The sequence below is a fragment of the Trichosurus vulpecula genome, chromosome 5, assembly GCF_011100635.1.
Source record: "Trichosurus vulpecula isolate mTriVul1 chromosome 5, mTriVul1.pri, whole genome shotgun sequence".
NCBI classification, from domain to species: Eukaryota; Metazoa; Chordata; class Mammalia; order Diprotodontia; family Phalangeridae; genus Trichosurus; species Trichosurus vulpecula.
The window spans coordinates 297,528,034-297,540,726 of record NC_050577.1 but is presented as its reverse complement, the minus strand read 5'-3'; the positions used below and the strand labels follow the sequence as shown (position 1 = coordinate 297,540,726).

The 12,693-nt window shown below is 51.2% G+C and overlaps 1 protein-coding gene across 1 annotated transcript in view; it reads left to right on the top strand.

Annotated features, from left to right (window-relative positions):
* Positions 1–12,693, top strand: part of NPTXR (neuronal pentraxin receptor) — a 35,695-nt gene that overhangs the window by 5,804 nt on the left and 17,198 nt on the right. The window contains exons 2-4 of the mRNA XM_036760822.1: positions 753–893; positions 1,292–1,410; positions 1,640–2,377. Coding sequence (XP_036616717.1) covers positions 753–893; positions 1,292–1,410; positions 1,640–2,377 — 998 coding nt within the window. The remainder of the gene's footprint in view (positions 1–752; positions 894–1,291; positions 1,411–1,639; positions 2,378–12,693) is intronic.

Genomic DNA, 12,693 nt, shown 5'->3' with positions numbered 1-12,693 from the left:
AGGTCACTGGGGAGTGAGCTTGAACCTGATCTCCATCAGCTTCATCAGCTTTCTTGTTGGCCCCCAGAGTCCAGGGAACCAGTCTGGTCTCTTAACCTCCTCCAAGCAAGTTTTGCCCTGTGAAATGAAGGGATTGGAGCGCTTGTTTAAAGGTCTCTTCCTGCTCTGAAAGTTCTATTGTTCTAGGTTAATCAAGGTCTTCCTAGTGAAATCCGAAATTGATCTGGGCCTTGAAAGAAGGGGGAGGATTTTCACAGAGGCCTTCCTTTCCCTTCCCCAGAAGGGAATAATTGGCTGCCAGCCTACATGGGCACAGTGGAGCTATGAAGTGGTCTCCAATTCTCTCGGCCACCATTTATACAAGTCTGGAAGTAGTGGGGGTGGGGGAGGAGTGAGTGTGGCTGTTGGGTTAGGGAAAAGGATGCAGGAAAATGAGTAGAGATGTCATCAGTAAAAGGAATTCTGGAATGAGAGGGGGCAGACCTCTTCCCCTTCTCAACTTCTTGAATGAACTTTCTCTTCCTTGTCCTTTGGAACAGAAGGAGCAGGGATTAGGGTGTAAGAAGAGGGCACATGATTGTTAAATTTCTGCCAGAATAGGGGCCCAGAGGGAGTGACGGTAGAAAGGAGAGAGAGACATTCCTGAGACCGTAGGAACATGTCCCCCCCTTATATAAAGGTGGGGAGCTAGGATCAAGACATGGTGGTCCCTGAAGACCCCTGAATACCCTTTTCCTTTTTGATGTGCCCAGAGGGGGAGAAGAGAGTGAATCGTAGGAAGGTTGCCTGGTGTAGTGGTGTACTGGATTTGCAGTCAGGAAGCCACGGGTTCATACCCTGCATTAAATACTTTGGCTCTGTGACCCTGGCCAAGGCCCTCACTGTGGTGTCAGGTTGAGGGGATTAGATAGGTGGTCTCAAATGTCCTTTCCTATTCTAAATTTATGACCCAGCGGAGAATGGAAGAGAAGCCAGGACTATACCCCCGGGGAAGGGAAGGGAGTAAGGTGTAAGAGAAAGAAATCTCTTACATTGGGTGTAAGAGAAAGAAATCTCTGAAGATGCATGAATGTCCCCGTCCCTTCTTTCGTGCTGATAGGGAGGCATGGGGCTGAATTGTGCAGAGGAAGGTGCCAGAAAACCTTCACTGTGTTATGGGGAGGGGGTGGGACCAAAGCTTGGAGAAGGCTGGATGTCACCTTTCCCCTTGCGGCCCGGAAAGGGGGAGCTGGGCTTGGATGGGGAGGAGAGGGTTCTCGGAGACACCCTTGAGCCCCACTTTCTCTGGTAGGGGTCCTCCCACTCATTACAGAGACCAGTGAGGCTCTCGCGGCGGGGGCACAAGGCCAGAGTGCGGGACTGGGCTCTTTAGGGGCTGGCGGGCCTGGCAGGTGGGGCCGGACCGGCTGTGTAGGGGAGGGGCGGGGAGGAGAGGGGCGGGGCCGGCGCAGCCTCCCACTCCCTCCCGGAGCCAAAGCCGAGCTCAGAGCTGCGGCGGCTGTAGCGGCAGCAGCAGCGGCGGCAGCGGCAGCAGCAGCACCAGCACCAGCAGAAGTAGCAGCAGCTCCAGCCGCGTGCCGGGCTTCCTTCACGTCCTTTCGCGTCCGTCCTTTAGCCCGTCTCCCTCCTTCCTCCCCAGCCAGCGTGTACGGGGCCGTGCGGCCCCCCCGCCGCCCGCGCCACCCTGAAGTTCCTGGCCGTGCTGCTGGCCGCGGGCATGCTGGCGTTCCTCGGTGCCATCGTGTGCATCATCGCCAGCGTGCACCCGGCGGCCAGCCCGGCCCGGGCGCCCCCCGGGGCCGCCGCCGACAATGACTCGAGCGCCGGAGCCGCGGCGCTGCTGCCCCCCGGGCCGGAGCAGAGCCTGAGCGCGCTGCACGGGCCGGGCGGCTCCGCCGGGCCCCACGAGCTCCCCCTGCCCGGCGGCGGCGGCGGCGAGCTGCTGGCCAGCGCCCGGCCACTGCAGCACCCGCTGCTTTTCAGCCGCTTCCTGTGCACCCCTCTGGCCACAGAGTGCCCGACGCCGTCGGACGGGGCCGCGGTGCAGGGCGACGGGCCGGGCTCGGGGCAGCAGCAGCAGCAGCAGCAGCAGCGGCAGCGCGAGGAGGAGCTGTTAGCCCTGCAGAGCACGGCGGAGCAGCTGCGGCAGACCGCGCTGCAGCAGAAGGCGCGGATCCGAGCCGACCAGGAGGCCATCCGCGAGCTCACGGGCAAGCTGGGCCGCTGCGAGAGCGGGCTGCAGCTCCCCTTCCAGGACACGGGGCCCTCGGGCCGTCAGGACACCATGAGCGACGGCCCTGCCTGGGACTCCCCGGCCGTGGTCCGCGAGCTGGAGGAGGCCGTGCGCGCCCTCAAGGAGAGGATCGACAAGATCGAGGTGAGAGGTCGCCCCTTCGGGCTTAGGGGCTCGGGGAGAACCGCGGTGCTTAGAATCTGCGTGGCCCCGGCCGCAGAGCCGGAGTTCCCGGAGGGCAGGGACCGCAGGCGCCTTCCCGTCTTTGTATCCCCCGCGCCCAGAGTAGAGCCCCACTCCGAGGAGGAGGAGGCGCTTCCTAAGCGCCTGTTGGTTGAGGAATTGCTTGAGCTCTCCAAGGTCTGCAGAGCGCTCGCTCCTCTGCAGCCCCGCAGGGCAGGCAGTGCAAACATCGTGCCCATTGAAGCGGTGCCAAAACTGAGCTTGGGTTGTGGAGTGAAAAGAGGGTTGGAGGGAAAGAATAGGGTTCTAGTCTTTTCACCGCTGTGTGACCTTGGGCAAGTCTCCTCATCCCTGTCTACGCCCCACTTTCCTTCTCTGTAAAATGTAGGGGGCTGGGCGAGATCTCTAAGGTCTGGGCTAGTTCTAGAGCCTCATAGCTCGGGGATCCCCCAAGGATCAGAGAGAGGCCTTGGGATGTCCAGGGGCTTCTCCTGAAAGACAGCTGGTGTAGGACTAAGTCTGTTAGGAGATCCAAGCCTCCATACAGAAATCCCATTCCTCCATCCCTCCCTGTTTGCCTTCCCTAGAGGGGCCAGAAGGACCAGCAGCTGCTCTGGAGAGAGCTGGCACAGCCCAGCCCCACGAGGTCCCAGCTTGGGGCCCCTGCTAGTCCCCGGGGGACCCGGCTGAGAATTTGCCTTCACTGGTCGTTGAATGATCTCAGAGCCAGCCACTATCCCTCCCTCCTGCAGGGAGAAGGAGCTAAGAGCAAGAAATGCTGGGCTCTGCGCCCAGGTTTCACAGGGGCTGCTGCCTTCAGCCTCCTGCCTATGGGCAATGGACTTCTCTCCCCACGTTTTCTCTCTTTGTGCCCAGAATGGCCACTCAGGGTTTAGGGGGAAAGAGAGATGGTTGGGGTTTAGAGAACCTCTTAAAAAAAAAGATATAGCACAGCCCTCACCTGGAGGGGAATGAAGGAGGAAAAACTGCCATTTATGTAAAGAGCACTTAAGAATGGTCACAGCAACCATGAGAGGTCAGACTATCTCAAATAATAGTCTTATTATCCTGTTACAGATGAAGAGACACACCCACCTTGCCTAGGTCTATCGTGGTAGAGTAGGGGAAAATAACAAAAAAAAAAAAACTGAAAAACTCTAAACAATCTGTGTGACCTTGAGTAAGTAATTTGCCTCTCTGGGCCTCAGTTTCCTCATCTATATGATGGGAGGGGGGGTGGACAGGGTTCCTCCCAGTACAAATATCCAGTGGGCCTTTGATACCTGATGCAAAGTTGTATGGCCACTGCCTTTGACTGCTGCCTTCCACTCCTCCCTCACCCTTCTTCTCCTCCCAAAGCCCCTAGTGTTCTCTGTCCCATCAAACCTACTGTCAGTTGAGTGGGTTCAAAAGTCAGGAATGGAATTTGGAGCCAGAGGACCCAGATCTCAATCTTGACTCTGCCACCTTAGGGACATCAGGCAAGTCACTTGGGACAAGTCCCTGTGGGCCTCAGTTTCCATCTTTTAAAAGACTAGACTGGATTGACCTCTAAGGTCCAACTCTAAATCCATGTAATTCATTTCAGCAAACTTTTAGGGAACAGCTGGCCTCAAACAAAGAAAGCTCTGTGTTGGATGGGACAGAAAAAGTCCCTGCCTTCAGGGTTAAGTAGAGGATTTGCAATTTAAACCTCCTCTAATTGCTTACATTTTTATAGGTAGGGAGGCTGGAGGCTGGAGGCTGGGGGCTGGGGAATCAAAGCTTCGAAATTTGACAAACATTTATGAAGCTCTGCCTTTGTACAAGGCACTTGAGCTCTGCTAGGAGGTGACTTATCCCTGTCTTACAGATAACGGCTGTGCCTCAGAAGCAGCTAGGTCTCACAGTGGGCTAAGCACTGGACCTGCAGGCAGGAAGACCTGAGTTCAGATTTGACCTCAGATACTTCTCACTGGTGGGAGCCTGCTCAAGGCACTCAACCTCGGCCTAACTCAGTTTCCCCAACTACAAAATGAAGAGAACAAATCTACTCAGCTTCCCAAGGCTGCTGGGAGGATCAGATGAGACAGTATTTTAAGAGCTTTGCAAACCTTGAATCCCTAGAAAAATGTGAGGTATTGTTACTATTATTAAGTGATCTCTATGGTCCCTTCCAGTTATGAGCACAGAAGGGAATTACATTCACTAGACTAGTATTTAACAAGCATTTATTAGCTATAGATTATGTATGTGCTGCCAGGGGCTGATGATACCAAGACATAAAGGTAGCCCTTCCCTCTGGGAGCGTACATCCTGCTGTGTCCCACACTAGGTGCTAGGTGCTGGGGATACAATTACAAAAGGGAGATAGTCTCTGCCTTCCAGAAGTTTATCTTCTACTGTGGGGATATCATATGTACACAGATAAGTCAGTACAAAGTAATATGGAGAAGGAGGAGGAGGAGGAGAAAGAGGAAAGGGAGAAGGGAGAAGTGGCAGAGGAGGAAAAGGAGGAGAGGAAAACATTAACAATAGGTTGGAGAATGAAGAAGGGCCTCGTTCGGGAAGTAGCCCCTGAACCAAACCGTGCGGGCAGCTAGGGACTCCACAAGGTGAGGAGAGAGAATATTCCTGGCACAGTGTGGACACAGCAGGCGGACAGATGCCTAGAGATGATCCTTCCTTAGCTCTCTCACTGTAGAGTGAAAAGCTTTGTCCTCTGATGGAGCAGGTGAGGACAATGTTCATGGGGTTTTCCGTGTTTCTATATATTCAGCAAGTGACTTTCTACTCCATTGCTGTGTCGTACTGGTCCTGCCAAAGTACTTACGTGAGTGGATACCACTGAAAGCTTGGATGCCTCTTTGGAAATATGAGCAGCACCCAATTTCCAAGTGGAAGGAAACGGAGACAGAGAATAGGTTTTTTCCTCTCCTTCTCCTACTCCCCACTCCCCACAGCACATGCAGCATGCAGATGGTGCTGGTGGGTTGTGCTTGGCTCTCCTGTCTTCCTGGGCATCCCAAGATAATGGAGCCGGAAAGGGGTTGGCTTCCTTCCCAGCCTATGCTTGGCAACACCTCTAGCTTTCGGCTTGGAAAGGCCCTCCCAGCTGGACCTGCTGCCTATGTCATGTCCCTTCAGGTAGATGGTCATGGTGGACTTTGGCCAGCCTTGGGCCTCAATGCTACCTCCCCACAAGAGTAGTCCTGACTTGACTTTTCTCTCCTTCCTTCCCCAGTCTTATAACTGATGCCTCCTGAGAGTGGGAGGCAGGTGTCTTGCCCTGGTAGGTATGTAGGGGTGGGGAGGCATAGAGAGCTAGCAATGGGCAGGACCAGGAAATGGGTAGGTAGAGATAATGTTGGAAACTGGGAACTCCTGAGCTTCATTTTTGAAGGAAACTCCAGGTGGAGACTTTGGCCCCGAATCTCTCTAGGTCATGGTGGCCCCCAGGACCCTAAATCCTATTTGACCACATCCTCATGAAACCTGGCAGGATTGCTGAGCTGAACGAAAACTTGAAAGATCTGGGGAGCAGAAATTATCTACCCAGGAACACAGGTGGCAAGGAGTAGCGACAGTATTCAAATCCAGGTCCTCAGATTCTAAATCCAGGCTTCTTTCTGGCCACCCCAGGCTGCCTCTTGAAGTCTACTTCCCTTCTCTGAAAAGAAAATGGAGCCTTGGAAATGGACCATGAAATACCCTGGACTTGGTGGGATATACTGTGCTCAGGACACCCCTTTCTCTGGGTCGTGATTCAGATCCTTGCCTGGCTAAGGGGTGAAAGGGAGTGATCCCAGAGAGGTTCTAGGTTGGGAATCATGGTGTAGTGAATGGGGCTTAGAGTCAGGAAAACCTGGCTCTGAATTCTGCCTCAGCATCTCACTAGTTGAGAGACTAACTTCATGTCTCTGAGCCTCAATTTCCTCACCTGTAAAATGAAAGGATTAGACTCAGTGAAAGGGGCCACAGACCCCTAACCCTAATTCCAGCCCTGAATCTGTGCTCCTAGGACCCTGGCAGGAGACAGCACCTCCTGCTTCCGGCTTTGGGCGCCTCTGTCCACCAGGATACAGCGCTCAGTTCTACTTCTGAAAGAGAATGATTGTTCTTAACAATACCAACCCCTTCCAGTCCTTTGCTGCTTACAAATACTTTCTGCAGGCATGATCTTTTAATGCCCCCTACTCCTCGGGTAGGAAAGGCAAGTGTTGTGATCTCCATCTTACAGATGTGGAAACTGAGACTCAGAGAAAAGTGACTGACTTACCCAGGGACTTATGCCCAGTGAGGCACAGAGCTGGGACTAGAAAGGAGGTCTCCTGAGTAGGTGACCCGAAGGAGAACGGGCTAACATGGGAGGAGGTGCTTACTGGAAGATTTCCTGGCCCTTTGGTGATTTGAGAGGGAGCTCTGCTCAGTATTAGAGAGCCTCTGGCATCCCCACTTCCTCTGAGATTTGGACATTCTCTGACTTTTGACCTTGAAGAAGAAAAACACCAGGTCAGAGCTTTGCTGATAGAATAGAAAAGAAAGGATAGTTGTGCAATTCTGGGCAAGCCCCTGCCCCTTTTGGGGTGTCAGTTTCCTTATCTGTAAAATCAGGGTATTGGACTGGTGGATCTCTAAAAGCCCTCATAGCTCTGAGATTCTGTTCTAAGGCTCTTCCCTGCCCTGACACTCCCTGTTCTAAGGCCCCTCCCAGTTCTGATACTCCCTGTTCTAAGACCTCTCCCAGCTCTGATACTCCCTGTTCTAAGGCCCCTCCCAGCTCTGACATCCCCTGTTTTAAGCTTCCTCCCAGCTCTGACATTCTGGGTTCTAAGGCCCCCTCCCAGCTTTGACATCCCCTGTTCTAAGGCCCCCTCCCAGCTTTGACATTCCCTGTTCTAAGGCTCCTCCCAGCACTGACATTCCACATTTACAAGATCACAGATTTAGAGCTTAGAGGTCCAAGAGTCCAGCCCCTTCATTTTACCAATAGGGAAACTGAGACCCAGAGAAATGACAGGTCTTAGATAGCAGAGCTAGGGTTTGAACCCTGTCCTGTGATTCCAAACCCAACCCTATACTATGCTCCCTCAGTAGCATTTGAGGGCCCTCCACCCTCTGACTTTCTGTGTTCCTGATGTTCTGCATTTTATGACTATACAAATTCCCTGATCACCTGGCTCTCCTTTGAGTGTGTCTTGGGCAGAGTGTCTCCTGGAGAGGTAACCCAGGGGGCTGGGGCCCCAGGATAAATCACAGGGGTGTTTCTCTCCCCCAGGATCTCCCAGCACTCAGGTAAATCTGAAGAGGAGTGCAGCCAACGAGGGGACTTAGAGGAGCCTTTTCTAAGATCTATTGATTTTATTTTGATTTACTTTTCAAAATTTGCTGCAAAAGGGGAGGAGATTGTTGCCAGGGAAGGAAAAGAGCCAGGGACCGGGCTGCACTGGCACTCCCTCCATGGAATGGGACGGTGCCATGCTCATCTTGGGGGTGACGGTGGGGATGGAGCAGATGGACTCTGTCCCTTTGTCCCTTCTGAGTAGGGAATGAGCAGCACAAAGTGGAAAAAGGTGGGTGATCTGGGTGTGAGTCCTGGCTTTTCCCATTTGACTCCCTGGACCTCAGTTTCCTCATCTGTAAAGTGGGTTACCATGTGATCTCTTACTCTCAGTGTGGAGGGATCTCTGGATTCATCAGTCAGCTCTACTGCTTAAGAGCAGAGTGACCTTGGGCAAATCATTAACCTCTCTGGACCAGTTTTCTTATTTGCAGAACGAGAAGCTTGGACCAGATATTCCCTAAGGTTCTTTCAGCTCTAGGATGTTGTCTCTATAATAACAAAAAGCTGACATTTTTATGGGGCTTTAAAGTATGTATGTGGACATACATTCTCTTATTTGAGCTTCATATGATTTTGGGAGAGTTTGGTATCTGGACTGTTACTGTTCTCCTTTACAGATGAGAAAATGGAGGCCCAGGGAGATGAGGTGACTTACTGACCACAGTGAATATCCAAGTTGAGTGCTCTCTCCACTAGACCATGTTGCTATGGCCTGATCCCGTCCCTGCCCCAACACTGTCCATTGCCATGGACCACTGGAGGTTTGGCCAGCAGGAGTTGGGCCACTCTCCCTTCCTCTTTTCCTTCCTCTTGTATCATTACCTGTTTTCTCAGTGAGTTTAACCCTGACGTTCCAGAAGTAGCAACAGAAGGAAACAGGAATAAATTAGCCCTTGTCAATTTGCTGGAGGGGCTGGGATAAGGATTTAGGGAAGCCATTGAGGGAAAATTATTACAAAGGGGAGAAATATGGGGGCAGGTGCTAAGAGAGCCCCCTTTCTGCCACTAACATGTGTGTCCATAAGGTCAGTCATTTCTCCCTCTTGAAGTCTCAGTTTCCCCTAGTCTAAGATGATGGGATTGGCCTCCATGCCTTCTGAAATCAGAGACTGATACTCCCCTATGTGCATAAGGAGTGGGGCATCTGAGGCTTCTTTGCCTCTGTCCCGATGGATGGAATAGCTGCCTTTCATACGAATCAGCTGGATTCTGCTCCCCCACCACCACCACCACACCATCACCCTCCCCCATCCATTTATCCTGAGCTGGCAAGGTCTGGGCTTCGGGAGGCCCCATTCATCTTCTTTTAATTACAGTTCCAAATTGGAATTGGGTGACGAGGCAGGGGAAATCAATCTGGCCTTCTCTGTTCCCCTTTCCTCCCTCCTCCTTCCCAACCTTGATTAGATTGAGGCCAGGAGCCCAGAGCTTCCAACCAGGAAAGGAAAAAAGAGGTAGGTGTGGAGCGGGGAAGAGAGTGAGACACTGAGTTTTCTTATTAACTTGGGGAGTTATCTGTGACATGGCTAATGTTGGACACTAGGAAGAAAACTAACTGGGTTTGGAATAAAAGGACCTGGGTTCAAATCCCAACTTTGTCACTTACAACATGTTTGACCTCGGGCAAGTCACTTTATTTTCTAAGGCCTCAGTTTCCTCATCTGTAAAATTAGGAGGTTAGACTACATGGTCTCTGAGATCCCTTTCAGCCCTTGATCTATGAATCTCTGATCTGAATAGAGTAAATCTCTCTAGAAATCCTGGAAAACATCCATCTTGATGTGAGGAGACCAGCTTTGCCACCACTCAAACAGGTCACTTCCCCAGTCTGGGCCTCAGTCCTTTCCCCTGTAAAATGAAGGGGTTGTACTTCATGGCCTCTAGGTTTCCTCCCATCTCTGACATACTTTTTCCCCCTAAATCTGGAGGCTTGGGGCTGAAAGAACCCTGGGCTAGGACTGGTAAGCCCTGGGTGGGTCTCCTTATCTGTCCAAGAGAGAGAAAAAGACTTGTACCCCCGACTCCCAGAGCAGTTGGGAGGGAAGAGCTTGGAAGCCTGAAAGTACTTCAGGAAGCAGCAGCTGCTTCTGCTCACCCTCCTCTCCCTTTCTCACTACAATGCAGTCCCAAGGGCTCTGTTTGTCTTTCTTAGAAAAGTCTCCAGCCCCAGGGCTTCTGCCAGGAGAGGTCAGCAAGTACAGCCTAGTAAAGATTCACAGGGCAGCCAGCCAAGTGCCTAAAAGCATCCAAGAATCAACAGTGCCTGAGCTGGAAGGAACCTGGGAGGGTGTAGAGCCCAACCTGTATCTGAGCAGGAATTTCAGGCCCACAACAAGTGGGGTGTCCATTTGCCACTCACTTTCAGTGATGGAGAGTTCACTACCTCACGAATAAGCAGCCCATTTTGGTCGTTGATCTAGGAAGTCCTGGATCTATTGCTTAGTGACCATGTAAGGCATTTGGGCAAGTAAGTTATTCACCCTTCTTAGCCTTAGTTTCTTTATCTGTAAAACTGGAATAAGAACATCTATCCTTTCTTGCCAAAGGTCTTATGTCTAAGATCAAAGGATCATAGATACAGAGGCAGAAGGGCAGTAGAGCAGGGAAGGTCAGAGGTGGGAAATACTTTAGAACAGAGAAGGTCAGAGCTGAGAGGAAGGAAGTGTCTTAGAGCAGGGTGTTTCAGAGTTGGGAGGGCCTTAGAACAGAGAGTGTCAGAGCTGGGAGGGAGCTTAGAACAGTGAATGTTAGAGCTGGGAGAGACCTTAGAACAGAGAATATTAGGACTGGGAGAGACCTCAGAATATGCAGCCCCATCCCAGAGGTAGGGGTGGGGATAGAAGAACCATCCTAGAGTATTGAGTATAGAGCAGGGAGCTCCCCCAGAGCAGAAGTGTCAAACTCGCAGTAGAAGCAGATTAAAATGTAACTGGGAAACATTTAACAAAATAAATACAAATATAATACACAGAGATAATGTTAATTTGAGGGTTTTTCTATTTGAATTTGACACCACTGCTCTACAGCATTGAATGTCAGAACTGGGGGTGGGAGGTGGGGGAGGGCCACCCCCAGGGGAACCTTAAAGTAGAGATGGTGAGAAGAGGCAGGGACCTACTATAGCTGTGTCCAGCTTCAATATTAAATCCATACCAGTTTAAATCCACCTCTTGTCTATGTCTCCCACTTCCATTTTAAAAAATACATTTTATTGATCCCTCTTTGTTCTTAGATCATTATCATTCCTGGAAATCCAGCCATCCATTTCCCTCTTCCAGATCGAACTGTTCCTTGTAACAGAGAAAAACAGTAAAATGAAACCACCGCATTACACTTTGAGCTGTGGGATAGTGTATATAGCATCCCACCCTTGAGAACCGCCCTCTGCTGAGACCCTGCAGGGGCTGTGGGCTCACTGTCGGGTCTCTAGGATCATCACTGGGTTTTCATTCAATCACAGTTTACCTCCCTTTTATTTCACCCCATCGTTGTAGGCAGTGTATGTATATTCTTTTTTGTAGTTCTAATTTTCTCTTGTCTTTGGGGTACTTTACTGCCTCACAGATGATCCCTTAATCCAATGACCCTGTTTGTACAGATGAGGAAACTGTGGCCCAAGAAGGGAAAGTGACTTACCCAAGGTCATACACAATGACAAGATCACCACTCCTATTTCAACAGTGCTACAGGGATTGTTATCCCCATTTTGCAAATGACTAAACTAAGGCTTAGATCAATAAAGTCGTGTGCCTGTGGTTGCCAGCTAATACATGTCAAGGACAGGATTCAAACTCAGACCTTTTCTCTTCCAGTCATTTGATCAGAAAATACTAGATGGAAAACTGTGAGGAACCTCAGTGAACATCTGGTGAACCAGGGCCTCTTAGCTTTTGCTGTGTGCTGGACCCCTTGGGCGTCAGGCTGGGGAAGCCTGAGAGCCCCTTCTCCTAATCAAGTTTGCTGTTCTGACATCCCCTGTTCTAAGGCCCCTCCCAGTCCCGACATCTTTTGTTCTAAGGCCCCTCCCAGCCCTGACATTCCCTGTTCTAAGCTCTCTGCCAGCTCTGACATTCCCTGTTCTAAGGCCCCTCCCAGCACTAGCATCCCTTGTTCTAAGGCCCCTCCCAGCCCTGACATTCCCTGTCCTAAGCTCCCTCTCAGCTCTGACATTCCCTGTTCTAAGCTCCCTCCCAGCTCTGACATTCCCTGTTCTAAGGCCCCTCCCAGCACTAGCATCCCTTATTCTAAGGCCCCTCCCAGCTCTGGCATTCCATGATTCCAATTCCTCTTTCAAAGACTTAACTGAATGTATGCTCACATAAGGCGTCTGCAAACACAGCCTATCACTTCTGACACACACATAGCCCAGCTCTCCCCTCTCTAGCACATCTCCCCATCAGTCACTCCACTCTCACTCATGGGGAGAAACAAAGAAGCAGGATAATAATAAAAAAACAATAAAAAGAAAAATTAAATTTCAATTAGTGGAAATCAAGATGTATTTTTTCCATCCAAGTTCCCAGGCCCCCTGAAGTCTGTTCACAGTCTGTGGGCCCATGTGAAGAACCGCTGAGCTAGTCCAACTCTCTTTTTACACATGGAGAAACTGAGGTCCAAGGTGGCTGAGCTACTTGCCCGAGGTCACATGAGCAGTAAGTGGCAGATCTGGGATTTGACCCTTTGTAAAAGCCTTAAGTCTCCTGACTCCCAGATTGGCCACATATGGAAGCCTCCCAAACTCTGAATTGGAATGATGCTCGATCTGTGCACTGGTCCCTTGCAAGACGGAAAGAGGGGAGGCTGGGAGGAGTTGGAGGAGTCCAGGAAGAAGCCAAGCAGAGACAGATTTTCCAATCCATTAGTAGGTGAGTGGTGAGAAAGTGTTGCTTTTTTTTTCTCCTCCCTTCTTTTCCATCCACCCCCTCTCATCTTTTCATAAACTCTGAGTGGGCTC